The sequence below is a fragment of the Myotis brandtii genome, unplaced genomic scaffold (genome assembly GCF_000412655.1).
Source record: "Myotis brandtii unplaced genomic scaffold, ASM41265v1 scaffold351, whole genome shotgun sequence".
Classification (NCBI taxonomy): domain Eukaryota; kingdom Metazoa; phylum Chordata; class Mammalia; order Chiroptera; family Vespertilionidae; genus Myotis; species Myotis brandtii.
This window is the reverse complement of record NW_005363502.1, coordinates 2,468,252-2,482,343: the sequence shown is the minus strand read 5'-3', so window position 1 is coordinate 2,482,343 and position 14,092 is coordinate 2,468,252. Positions and strand designations below refer to the sequence as shown.

General features: G+C 43.1%; 1 protein-coding gene across 1 annotated transcript in view; it reads right to left on the bottom strand.

The window, feature by feature from the left end:
* The window catches only part of NSMAF (neutral sphingomyelinase (N-SMase) activation associated factor), a 33,939-nt gene that overhangs the window by 15,501 nt on the left and 4,346 nt on the right, over positions 1-14,092 (bottom strand). The window contains exons 5-12 of the mRNA XM_005871668.2: positions 11,006-11,056; positions 8,357-8,428; positions 8,001-8,048; positions 7,844-7,896; positions 5,673-5,802; positions 3,203-3,274; positions 1,188-1,296; positions 101-277 (exon numbers count right to left, since the gene is read on the bottom strand). Coding sequence (XP_005871730.2) covers positions 101-277; positions 1,188-1,296; positions 3,203-3,274; positions 5,673-5,802; positions 7,844-7,896; positions 8,001-8,048; positions 8,357-8,422 — 655 coding nt within the window. The 5' untranslated portion in view covers positions 8,423-8,428; positions 11,006-11,056. The remainder of the gene's footprint in view (positions 1-100; positions 278-1,187; positions 1,297-3,202; positions 3,275-5,672; positions 5,803-7,843; positions 7,897-8,000; positions 8,049-8,356; positions 8,429-11,005; positions 11,057-14,092) is intronic.

Sequence of the window (14,092 nt, the reverse complement as noted above, 5' to 3'; positions counted from 1 at the left end):
TAATAAAGTTAAAATGGGTTCTAATCTATTCAAAAATCACATCATAAGTCTACAACAGAATATTTTTCTCTCCTTTATGAAGTAGCTTTGAGGCATTTACCCAATTCTGAGCTGCAATAATCACTGATGATCCACGGGAACACCGGGTACTGCGACAGGTCGTTGCAGCTGCGGTCGGCCAGGTTGTTGAGGTGCAGCAGGTACTGGTAGTTGGAGAGGTGCCCGCGCTGCCACTGCAGCGTGTAGCTCTCGGCCGTGCGCTCCGCGACGTGGTGCTCTGAGGAGGACAGGCCGCAAGGTCACCACTGAACTTGGCAGATGTTGGCTAAGTTTTACGTAGCATGTAAACACTAGCTACTTCAAGTGTAGTCTTTTCAATGCATTTTTTGAAAAATGCATTTGAAGAAAAGTAAAAGTAGGGTACAGTTTGTTTTCGCTATAGATCTCAGAAATGGCTTCACTGTACACCAGAAGAGCAAACGAAATTACGATGGTATTAATAAAATCCCAACATCTAGTTTTAGAAATCATTCTATTCTAGTCATCTAGCAACTTTGTAAACAAGAATAGTTACAGTCAGCCATACAAATTAATATATTTACGCGTGAAAAGAAAAATACAGGTGTTCCCTCTAACAAGGGTGGGAAAATGTACGCTTTCCATGCAAGACTGAGGAAATATTAATTAAAAGCAAATTCAGTCCCACGGGTACTATATTGAGCCTCGGGGTTCACGTGTTTCTTTTGTGTTGTTTTCTAGGTTCGGGATTAAGGCCACAATTAATGAACACAAACATATGACTAGAGAGTTCACTGCCTCTCACATTAAGGAACTGAATCGTGGTTTTCATAAACTAATATAAGACATGACTGGACATAGAAATAATTAAGTGGAGTCTTTATAATCCACTCAATTTGTGTGTTGTTAAAATCCAAAAAAATTTAAATATTTTTATCAAGTTTTTAAAATGCACAATGAACTATTACCAAAATTCAGTTATGTTTCCCTTAGTTTTTTAAAATGCCATCTTGCCAACTGTAGTTACTATGAAGAAGCAATGGGTAGAACCACAGAGAGGCGATTCTAGATCCAGCATTTTTCTTTTTCCTTCTCTTATTTCCTATCCTGGTTACTTAGGAGTTGAACTACCTTCGTACGAATAGAACAATGAAGGGTGAACACCAGACCTAGATATGTGGCAATATAAAAATAGAGTTCATCTCTATCTTGAGGGTCGTAGAACTTTAGGTAGATGTCAGAACACAGGTCATCTTCTGTGCAAAACACTTCCAATCCCTATAAATTCAGAAAGAAAAGAATAAAACAAGTAGCATTTCATTAATCTTACAATTGCAATATAAGCTATACAATCACAAAAGCCTTCCAATTAAACATCTACATTTTTAACTTGTGGCTCTTGTATTCATATTCTCCAGCTTTAAATTTGATTCAGCAATGCATATGCATATAAATTTTCTGAGAACAAGACTTGTATCTTTAAATTTTGTAAATCCCTTTTAGTGTTGATTATTTTTTATTGATAATACCTTTTGTGAATTTAGTATTTTGAAATTCAAAATTGGCTGATCCATGTCTTCACACATCTTCAAATATAGATGTTTAGCTTTCTATTATAATTAAATTATTATGCCAATCTAACAAACCGATAATTGAATAGCTATTCAACTAATAACTTGCAGTTATTTTTTTAAATATGTTTTTATTGACTTTAGAGACAGAAGAAAGAAGAGGGAGAGGAAGAGAGAAACATTGATGAGAGACTGCCTCCTGCACATGCCCTACTGGGGATTGAGTCAGCAACCAGGCATGTGCCCTGACTGGGAATAGAACAGGCAGGACGATGCCCACCCAACTGAGCCACACCGGGCAGGGCGACTTGCAGTTATTCTTAAAACTATGAGCTTTGTGAATGTTGTATTGATAAGCCTGAGATAGGACAGGAATAGACAAAGAAATGACAAAAGCAGACTTGTTCTTGGTTCAAATACAGGCTTTTACCATTTACTAGTTAAGGAAAAGAGGAAATTAACTCTTAGAATCTCAATTTCTTTATAAAATAGGATATCATCTACTTCACAGGGACTGTCATGATAATAAAATATTGTACATAAATTGCCCAGTACACAGAAGACACTTAATGTCAATTTCTACTCTTTTTCTGACCGTGTCTTTATACCCACAGGAGGAGATTTTCAATAGTATGCGTCCATAATTCTCTATTAGCACTAGAAATGAAGAGTATCCTTTTAAGTTAAATAGGTAGAAAAGGTAAATTTCACAAATATGAAACAAAAATGAGGAGCTTAATATGCAACAGTGCTTTGGTAATGCTACCTACCAGGTGACTGGTTAATCTTCAAAGAACAACAAATGAATTTATACTGATGTCAAATTGAAACACCCTGGAATCACGCCTTATGTGAGGATCGGTTTCCAAGGTCAGCATGTAAGACTAACATAAGTATGGACATATGCCTCCCTAGGGGAATGGTAGGTTATTTTGTTCATTTCTCTCCCTTCCAAGCTGAAGGCTGAATTACTCTAAGCTAACCGAAGACACTACAGACCCACTGAAGAGTTAATTTTGTACTAGCTTCCGAATTTTACTCAGATCTAGCTGCTATGAGCAGATGGTGCAAGTCACACTGGAGTGCTCTGCATAGATTATCCCTGCATAACCCCAGGAACTCTGAGTACACAGGAGTGAGGAACTCAAGGCAGTGCACCCCATCCCTCTTGCTCTTAGAGCCAAAAACATTCCCCATGGCAGCCTTCTTGTGCAGAGAAAGGGGTTATTCCTTTATAAATTTCTAGCTCATCCAAAAGAAAGAGCAGCATGACCCAGAGTCCACTTACTTACAATACAGCATACTTACACTTCTCAGACAGGCCATAGGTGTTTATACATTAACTAGAGGTCCGGTGCACAAATTCGTGCACAGGGGGCATCACTCAGCCTGGCCAGTGATTGGGGCCGATCGATAGGGACTGGCCGGCCAGGGTGAGGAACTGTGGGAGGTTGGCTGGCCGTGGGAGGTTGGCCATGGGAGTTCACTGACCACCAGGGGGCAGCTCCTGCATTGAGCCTCTGCCCAGTGTATTATTATACATTAATAATTCACTGGTTAAACTGAAACTAGGACAATCATTCACCTAAAACTGACATTCCACTTGAACTCACCAAAGGCATGAGGCCGTGCCTCCTTTTGTAAATGCGGCAGACGTCTTGGAGTGTGATCTGGACCACAGGTTTCTGTAAAAGTAAAAAGACTATCTCAAAGGTCAACATTCTGACACAATTAGAAGTTGATCTTTAGTATCAGAAAGCAGAATCAAATGACCCAGTCTTGCCTTCCTGATGTGTTACAAGGTGAACAACTGGAAAGGGAGATCTTAAACGAGGCGTATCTGGTTTAACACTCCAGCCTGCCCGTTTTTGCTTTGTGACCTTGGACAAGTCTCCCTACCTCCATTCGGCACCAAAAATATGGTAATGCGTCCATCTCTCAGGTTATCACAAGGTGGTTAAGTGTTATAAAATGCTAAAGGATTGGTGCCTCGCTGGTGTGGCTCAGTGGTTGAGCATCCACCCATGAACCAAGAGGTCACTAGTTCGATTCCCAGTCAGAACACATGCCTGGGTTGCGGGCTCGATCCCCAGGACGGGGTGTGCAGGAGGCAGCCAACTGATGATGTTTTTCTCGCATCAATATTTCTCTCTATCCCTCTCCCTTCCTCACTCTCTAAAAATCAATAAGAACATTTTTTAAAAGAAGGATTGGTTATAGATAACCTCTCGGGAATTTTGCTATTCTTTTATAGGGCAATGGTTTCCTTAGTCCTCACTCATCTTATTTTAGAATCTTGTCTTTTGTCTCCTTAAAAACTATAGTGTATTAAGGCTCACAAACAATTATAGTATAGAGCAGGGCTTCAAAACTTTTTCTTTCATAAGGAGGGTAATTTTCTTGCTTCTTTAAAACCTTAAAATGCTAGTAAGAGATGAATGAGGTTAGAAAAGGCAATGAGATTGGCTAAAAGGTGACAAGTTTCTTTTCCTATTTCTGAGTGGAAGGGATCAATGCTCATACTATGAATCCTGAAGCTATGGCACATACTCATTTTTCCAAAAGTTTTTGACCCTGAGCTATGGTAACAGTAGTGGGTAAGCCAATTTTATTGCATGGCTAGAGAATGCCCATCAGCAATGAGTACTGCTTCTATTGGAGGGTTTGGCAAGCGTGCCCCACCACCTGGTGGACAGAATTATTACAGCATGATCTTTCACTTAGAAAAGTATCAGAAGTTTCAGTGCCATATAATGACTGACCAGCCTGGAGTATTTCCAGGGTATAGCCTGTGGCAGGAGACACTCCTGTTCTTTTTTTTTTTTTAATATTCTTTATTTCAGTCAGTGCATGCTTAATTTCTAGTTGGTCCTTTTTCATAACCTCGAGGGTCTCACTAGATTTCTTGAGGGTCTCACTAAATTTATCGGCGGTTTCTAGAAAATTCTTGAAAAACCTTATAAGTGTGGTTTTGAACTCTATATCCAGTAGTTTGCTTTCCTCCATTTCTGTCATTTGTGTCCTGTTTCTTTGTCTCCGCATTTTTTATGCTTCCCTGTGTTGATAGAGTGGCTTTGTGTGTTAGGTGTCCTATAGGGCCCAGTGGCTCAGCCTCCCCAATTACCTGAGGTGGACACTCTTGGTGCACCCCTTTGTGGGTTTTGTGCACAGTCTTGTTGTAGTTAAGCCTTGATTGCTGTTGGTATCACTGGGAGGAACTGACCTCCAAGGCCAATTGACTGTGAGAATCAGCTGTGTCTGCAGTGAGAGAACTGTGCTGGAGACACCCTTCTGGGGCAAGACTTGCTTCAGTGGGGCTTTGGTGCTCACTGAGTCTGCCCCCTGGACACTCCTGTTCTTTAAACTTCCCTGCTAAATGGTCCAATGGCACCATTAGAGCATATTAGGATTTCTGTTCCTTCAGTGAGCCACTCCCAAAAGGGGCTAGATCTAGATAAAGCAACCCGTCTCTATAACATGTAGTGCGGAGATCTGCGTTATTTTCGCTTATCGGCCTGGGAAGTCTAACGTCACTGTGAAAGGGAGACTAGTTCCACCGCCACAGAGGCGCCCTGCAGCTGCCCCCTGAGCATCGCTGCGTGCACCTGCTCTGTCGGGGCCAGGACCACTTCCCACTGCCTTTTTGGGAAAGATTCAGATTTCCTGACTTGGTAATAAAGGAAAAACAAGAAGTACTAACACAGGCATATATGTAAGCAGATATACAGAAAACATTCATTTCTTCTTAATCTTAATGTATTTCATTTGTTTCTTGCAGAAGTGCCTCCGAGTAGAAAGGTAGAATGCTCTCATGACCCTCTATTAAAGTCGGGAGGAGCAGGGTTTCTTTTCACAGCACTGAGAGCAAGTGACCCCGAAAGGAAAACAGATCAGAAGAGCTCACACTCAGATTCCTCAGGGAGCCTGTTACAGACACAGGCGGGGGAGGGGCCGGGGAGGTCATTCTGATCCTCACCAAAATGTGAGAGGACTGTGATGGTGAGGTCAAGCTCACAGGGAAGAGCGTAAGGTGAAGGGCCCAGTGCTAACGGGGTCTCCACCTGCACTGTAGTCGTCACGTACCGGGTACCCATTGAGGGGCTGAAAATACAGGGTGGTGTCAGTGATGCACACATGTCCGGGGTTTGTCACCAGAGGGGTCACCATTTCTGCTTTGCATTCCATGTGCAGCTTTTCAGAAACACTTTGGAACCTGATAATTTCAGCAAAAGCAAAAAAGAAAAAAAAAAAAAGGAATCAGAAATCGATCTACTTTCTGGGTTTAACTTTACCTAAGAGAGTTACAGTGTGACTTTGCATAAGATTTGTCTAAATACCGACTTTCTACAACATAAATGGTAATATAAATCAGTACTGCTTCTACTGGAGGGTTTGGTGAGCATCACAAAAATCGGTCACAAATAAAACTGACGTTCTTTTAAATGGTATAATGAAAATTCGATTTTTAAAAAACAGGTGAGTTTATGTACTGCAGAAGGAAAGATAGAGAAGTAAATGAAGCCAAATAACCTATAAGCTTAAAATAAACTGACGTAGAAACTACTCTTAAATTAACAACATTTTCTATTTTTTCTGTCATTAAGGCCTACTTTCATAGTCATATAGGCCATTTTTGCATAGGTAGCATTTATTTCACACTACACTTCATAAGACTATGAATACACAATTACAATAACGTGAATGTCAGTTCCGAAGTCCAGCTGACCCATGATCAACAGTTTGAACTACAAGGATCCACTTACCTAATGATTTTTTTCAATAAATACTGTAAATGTATTTTCTCTTCCTTATGATTTTCTTCATAACACTTTCTTTTCTCTAGCTTACTTTATTGTGTAGTATATAATACATATAACGTACAAAATATGCATTAATCGACTTTATGTGATCAGTAAGGCTTTGGGTCAACAGTAGCTATGAGTAGTTAAGTTTTGACTATGCGGGGGTTGTCACCCCTAACTCCCACATTGTTAAGGGTCAACTGTACATTCTTTTGTGGATTTACTACAGTAAAACTAATCAAATAAAGATGATTTCTCGACTAGCCCACTGTAAATTATTTAGACAATCAAATAGAGAATAGGTTAGTATTAAAGTATAACTGTTTTCAGAAAATAAACTGTACACTTAGAAAAGCTAAGAAAATCAACAATAATTTAAAAAACCCACATTAGACCAATAAAAATGTAGTCTCTTGGGCCCCATAGGATACCTCCGGAAGGTACCTATCACAATTTGAAGGGCCAAGGAAGACTTTCTGGAAGCACTGACAGATAAGCTGAAATCAGAAGAATCAGAAAGAGTTAGCCAGGTGCAAAAGAGCTGAGTACTCTTAGCGGAGGGAACATGCACTAAGTCCCGGAGGTGAGAGACCATGTGGCTCACTCAGGGACTGCATGCAATGCAGGGCTGGAGCATGGAACCCAAGAGCAAGCAGTGACTGGAAGTCGTGAACAAGGACTAGAACATAAGTGGACTGTGCGCCAACTAAGATTAAGATTTTACCCTGAAGGCAATGGGCAGTCTTAAAGAGTTTAAACAAACCAGTGATACAATTAAGTACATTCTTTAGAAATAACATATATTCTATTTATTTATTTAACTTATTATTTTTTGTTAATTGTCACCCAAGGACATTTTTCCATGGATATTTAGAGAGTGGAGGGGAGGAAGAGAGACAGAGAGAAACATCGATGGAAGAGAGGTGCATCATCAATTGGTTGCTGCCCCCAGTGGCCTGCAACCGAGGCACATGCCCTTGACCGGAATCAAACCTGAGACACTTCAGTCCATGGGCTGACGCTCTATCCACTGAGCAAAACCAGCTGGGGCAGAAGAACATATTTTAAAAGTACAATAGTTACCGTGGGGAAAAGGGGATTGGAGAAGGGAAGACTGGTGTCAGGCAGACAGGCTAGAAGCTGTCACAGTGTTTGGAGTTGGAGGTGATGGTAGCCTGGACTGAGGCAATAACAGTGGGAAAAGGCAAGCTGACAGACAGGAAGGATGTTAGAGAGCCTCACCTACTGGCCTTTCTGACTGACAGGTGCCAGGATGGAGAGAGTGGAGGAAGCCCCTGACCTGGCCCCTGCACTGAGGTGGGGCCATTCCCTCGGATAAGCAGGTGAGGGGTGAGGAGGATGACAGCATCAGTGTGGCCATGCTGAGCGAGGCAAACAGATGAAGATGTCCATTGCTTTTATAACCAGTAAGCAAAATCATTAAACACTTACCTGTTCTTGTCAAATGATGTTCTCGCCAAGCGTGACTGCAAAATAGCTGTTATCTATGAAAACAGAACCATTTATAAAGTATGGATATAAGTATTTATAAGTAAAAATCAATACAAGTTAATTCATAATAAAGATACAGATCTTCAGAAACTCTTACCATAGCAGTTTGGTCCCCTAGTTTGTCAAGGCAGGATGCTCTGTGAAGCTACAATATTATAAACATTACATGAATTTATTTTTTTCTCTCAGATGATATAAAGATATTTTCTTAGAAGCAATGAAATAACAGCAAGCATTCTGTTACTTAGTAACAGTTAAGATCGCTTCTGATGTATGTATGGCTTATTCCTAATATACAGTTTTCAAATTCAACATCATCAAGTAAATCTGATTCATGTTTATAAAAGAGATTAGGGTTTCGGTAAGATGTATACATGTAAAATTTTTAAGTTTCTGCCTGAGTTTGTTTTGAATTCTCAGCTCAGTAAATGCCTGAGTTAGGCACTGGCTTACCTGAAGCAACGTCTCCACAACATCTTCCACTTTCCCTGAAACATCCAATTCAAAGACATATTCCATTCTGCCCTACCAAGAAGAGAAAGGGATAAAAACTGAGAAAGAGATGAAGCATGTCCAAACCTCGCGTGAAGAGCATTTGCAAATCCCTGGCTGAAGGCCACACGCATCCCCCTGGTGTGTCCTCCCTCACGCCACCCAGAATGAGAGCTCCGGAGAGCAGAGCCCATCGGATTTACTGCTATATTTATTCTGCACTTGCTTCTGCTAACTTTGGGCTTAGTTTGCTGTTCTTTTTTTAGTTCCTTGAGGTATACAGTTAGATTTGAACATTTGAGATCCTTCTTTTTTAATGTAGGTGCTTATCACTATAAACTTCCCTCTTAGTACTGCTTTTGCTGCATCCTGTAAGTTTTGATATGTTGTCTTTTTGTTTGTCTTGTGATATTTTTAAATTTCCCTTTACATTTCTCCTTTGACTCACTGGTTGCTCAAGAGCGCTAATTTCCACATACTTGTGAATTTGCCTTCTGCTATGGATTTCTAGTTTTGCTTCATTGTGGTTGCAAAAGATACTTGGTATGAGTTCAATCTTCTTAAATTCATTAAAACTTGTTTCGGCCCTGGCCAGGGCGGCTCAGTTCGTTAGGCATCGTTCCATGCACTGAAACATTGCTGGTTTGATTCCAGGTCAGGGCACATGTCCAGGTTGAGGGATCAGTCCCCAGTGGGGGATGTGCAGGAGGCAGCAGATCGATGTTGTGCTCTTGCATCAATGTTTCTCTCTCTCTAAAAATCAACAGAAAACTTGTATTGTGACCTAACACGTGATCAACCCCGAAGCATGTTCCACGTGTACTTAAGCATGCGTATTCTGCTGCTGGTGGGAAGAACGTTCTCTATGTGTCTGTTAGGCTCATTTGGCGGATAGCGTTGAGTCCTCCGTTTCCTCATTCATCTTCTATCGGGATGTTCTATCCATTATGGAAGTGGGGCATGAAGTCTACTATGACTGTGTTGCTGTCAATGCCTCCCTCCAATTCTGTCAATGTTGGCTTCATATGTGTGGGTGCACATATTGAGGTTGGATGCATATATGTTGTGATGGTTAATTCTGTGTGTCCCATGCTCTCCTTTTCCCTTGCCACCGAGGGAGAGTCTGCTTCGCTGCACAGGCCTCTGTGTGCTGTCCTCAGGGCCTCTGGCGCAGCAGCGTGATGCCCCACGCACTCTTGCTTTCAGTGGTTCCAGGCCGGGTACTGTCAATGCTCCAAGGCAGGCAAGACAGAAGCCAGTCCCTCAGGCAGCTGCCCCCGAAGTCAGAACAGTGGACATATGGTCCAGGGTTGTCGTTCCCTCCCCAAGGAGAAGGCGGGAGCTGGGTGTTGCCTCTCAGTCCCATGGCACTGTGCTGGGGGGCGCTACCAATTTTCCCGCCAGCTTCAGTGAGGCTGACCTGCGGTGCAGCAGACTCTTCATTGGTTTTGAGTTGCTCACGAAGGGAACTGGTCCGTGTATGGTTGTTGAAGTCTCTCCATGACAGAATGAGGGTCTGGGGCTTCCTTCCCGACATCACCGTTGATGTCACTACCTTCCCCCCTTTTTAAATCTGAGGATCCTTGGCTTTCTAATTCACATTGGAATAAAAGACTTCTTTGCTTCAACCTCACTCATTTCCTTTGACCTAATTTTTCCACAGCCGGAGTGCAGCTTTGCACTTCAAGGTGGCTATCAGGAGAGCCTTCAGAGGGGGAGCACCCCAGGCAGTGGTTCTCAACTTGGGAGGGGGGGCATGTGGTGCCACACACAATGGGGGAAACAGTGTATTAGGGCTTTCCGTGGGTGGGAATAGGCTGTATGAGGGACAGCCCGACCCAAAAAAGCACTATCCTGCCCAAAATGCCAACAGCACCACCTCATTACATCTCAGTATTTGTAGTTTTGGACTAACTGGTGCATGCAACCATTCCTTGTCTATAAAACCCAAAGGCCACCACATGTAGCTCATGCATCCCACAGGCTGCTGGCTGAGAAACTGTGGGCTGGCCTGAACTGGACTGAGGTCAGGCTGTGTTTCCCCAGAGAGGGCGACTTTTCCTAATTCACAGAGGTGTCAGCATAAGGAGCACTGGCCCTGACGCCAGGTCCTGGTAGAATTATCCCTTTACTATACATTAAGCTGCAGCATAAGGAATGAAATAAAACACAGAATGGTTAAATGTAATTTCTAAGCTTACTTAACAGATACTGTATTCAAGTCTACTCATAGCTTCCACCCAATTAAGAGAATTTATAAATTATTACTGAGCTCTCAAATAAGGGTATTAAAACCCCTATTTCTCAAAAAATAAATTCTCACCAATATGCAGTAATCTTAAAAATGATGTATGTTTGATTTCAATTTCTATTCTAATAACCTAAGCTCTTTTTTGTCTATTAAACACTTTTTTAAGTCAAAAAGTTCATTGAAATCTCTTGGAATAAAATCTGTGATTCTCTTGGGTAATTTTGTCATAACTGTGAGGTGACAAGCTTTGAAATACCCATTATTATTATATTTTAATAAAGATGTTAACAGAGTTACAAAACCTTATTGTTCAAAAGCACTATATTAATTCCTGGGAATAAATAAAAAGCTTTACTTACTCTTTCTATTTTATATGGTGCAACAATGTTGTGTTCTTTAATGAAATATACCTGAGAAAAACAAATCAATATTTGTAAAATAAAAATTTTCATAGTCATACATTACTATAAATTCAATTATGAACTGAATTTAAATCATTGTTACACAATCTCCATTTTCCAAAACCACTTACATTGATATCAGTGCAGTTTTAAGATTCTGATGTTAAAATAACAAATATTAAATTAAAAAGAAATGCATCAAGGCAACAAGGCATCACTGGTACCAAGTAACCAAGCAGACAGGTGAAGGAAGCTAATGTAAGTGCCGGTTTTCTAAAAATACGGGTAAAACAAATCACTGGGCATGAAATACATTCATTACCACCAAGAAACTTGTCTTCCCTGGAGGCGATCTGGTTGCACCGTGTTCTTACCGGCCACCTGTCCTTACCCTGCGTGTTAGTAACTGTGTCAAACAAGCAACGCCATCTGCCAGAGCCAGCAATGTCCTCACACGGGTACCTCTCTGCCTACCTTCTCTCCTGCTGGGGAGGAGGGTCTGCCGGCTCCCAGACCAGGCACCTCCTAGGGCACAGATATGAACCCCCCACCCCCAACCCAGCAGCCATTCACTTTGCTCCCGTGATGATACACTGCACTCTCTCCCATTGGAAACAAACCACAGTAAAAAAACCTCTCGAGGGGGTCACATCCCCTTGCCATGTCTCCATTCCTTTCGGTGGTAAAACTCTGTGCAAGAGCCACTTCACTTTCTCTTGGGCCCAGGACAGGTTTCCATCCGGACCATGTGACAGAACATTCCTGGAAGGTCACAGAAGATGCACAAGATCTCCACGTCACTAAATCCAGCGAGCGTCCCTCCGCAGGGCGCCCTGGACCAGCTTCCCAGAGCATGTGACAGAGCTGATGGCTCTTCCCTGGTGCAGCTTGCACTTGGCTCCCCAGGCACCTGCTCCTGGTTCTCCCGACCTCACCCGCTGCTCCTTCGGTCTTCCTTCCCACCCTGCGCGCGCTCTCTCTCTCTCTCTCTCTCTCTCTCTCTCTCTCCTGCCTCTGAGGTTACAGAGAGCGGCAGGGCCTCCCCAGGCCTCTCTGCCCACACTCGTCTCTGAGAAACCTCATCCAGTCCCAGGGCTTAGAAAGGAATCTGGAACCTGCTGACCTCCAGCTTCTCTGAAGCCCAGACCGGTGCTTCCACTAGTAAACGCTGCCAGACTTCTCCTCTGAGAGGTCACATTCCAAGCAAATCTGCTCCTTCACCACAATAAAGGGCACGACCACCCACCTCGCCAGTCATTCCTGATGGTTCTCCTCTCACTTGCAACTAGCCCAGCGCACACCTGTTAGTTTTTTCTTCAGAACTGACCACCCTCGCCCTTCTTCTGCTACCATCCTGCTCTAAAACGCCGGGTTTCTGACACCAACGGGGCTCCTTGCTTCACACACACTTGCCCCGACAGCATATCCTCCAGCTGGCCTCCAGAGAGATCTACACACACACACACAAGTCAGATCGCGTCCCTCCTCTGTCTAGGCCCTAGACTCTAGGGACTTTTCTTTGGTGTTTCAGTCTAACTCCTGACTGGCCCCAAGGCCCTCCATGACCTGGTCTCTGCCACTGCTTTCACCTCCCTTCCCAGCACTGACTCCCACGGTCCAGGCTGCACCCACACCCTCACTGCGCCTCCCAGCTGCCGCCTCCCAGCTGCCAGAGACACTCACATCTCAGGGCCTCTCCCAGGCTACTCTCTGCCCCCAAACACCATTTCTTATGATGGTCGCAGGGCTCGCTCCCTCACGCCTTCTGAGAGGAGGGACGACCTCATCTAGGCATCCCTGACCATTCTATCCAGAGGAGCACGTGTCGCTTGTCGTATTCTATCCCTTTGTCCTGTTTTCATTTTCTTCATGACATTTATCGCTGCCTGACATTATAGAAGATAATTGATTCTTGTCTGTTTTCCCTAATGAAAAGTAAAATCCAAGGGGAGAGGAGCTCCAGATATTTTGTTCTTCCCTATATCTCTAAAACCTTGAGTATAATACTTACAGGGTGAATGAATTACAACTAATTATTCACACACACACTCTCTTTATTCTGCCAGTAAGAGAACATTTGGAAGCCAAACTCTCTAAATCCAAGGGACCTAACATACAGTCACCCCCTCTTTCCAAGGTTTCACTTTCCGCGGTTTCAATGACCTGCAGTCAACCTTGGCCTGAAAATATTAAATGGAAAATAAACAATTCATAAGTTTAGAATGTGTGCTGTTTTAAGGAGCATTATGAAATCTCACACCCTCCTGCTCCACACCATTCAGACGTGAATGGCCCCTTGGTCCAGTATAGCCACACGGTACATGCTGCCCGCCCTTAGGCACCAAGTAGCTTCCTCGGTTATCAGGAAACTGTCATGGTATCCGAGCGCTTGTGCTCAAGTCACCCTTATTTCACTTACTAATGGCCCCAAAGCACAAGAGCAGCGATGCTGACAATTCAGAGATGCCAAAGAGAAGCTGTAAAGTTTCTTTAAGTGCAAACATATGATGCATAGAAAAAAATATGGCATATGTAGGGTTCAGTACTATCTGCTGTTTCGGGCATCCACTGGGGGTCTTGGAATGTATCCTTCACAGATAAGGAGAGACTACTGTGTTTCTGAAACATTGTGACCTAATCCTCCTATCTAATAAAAGAGAAACATGGTAATTAGCCGTACCTCCGCTACCCTTCCCATTGGCTAATCAGGGCGATATGCAAATTAACTGCCAGCCAAGATGGGCGGCCGGCAGCCAGGCAGCTTGAAGCTAACAGGAGGCTTGCTTGCTTCAGTGACGGAGGAAGCCAACGTTCCCTGCCTGCCGCTGCCGGCCTCTGAGCTTGCAGTTTGAAACATTGTTACAAATATAGAAGCTAAACAAAACCCCAGAAATCTGCTTTCAGTCAGCCGGAATCTCAGAGCTGGAGTTGAAACAGTGTTTCAATTATAGAACCCAAACAAACCAGATACCTGCTTTCAGCAGCCGAGGCCTCAGAGCTGGAGCCAAGCCTCAGAGCTAAAGCTGGCCCAGAAAAAAAAAAAAA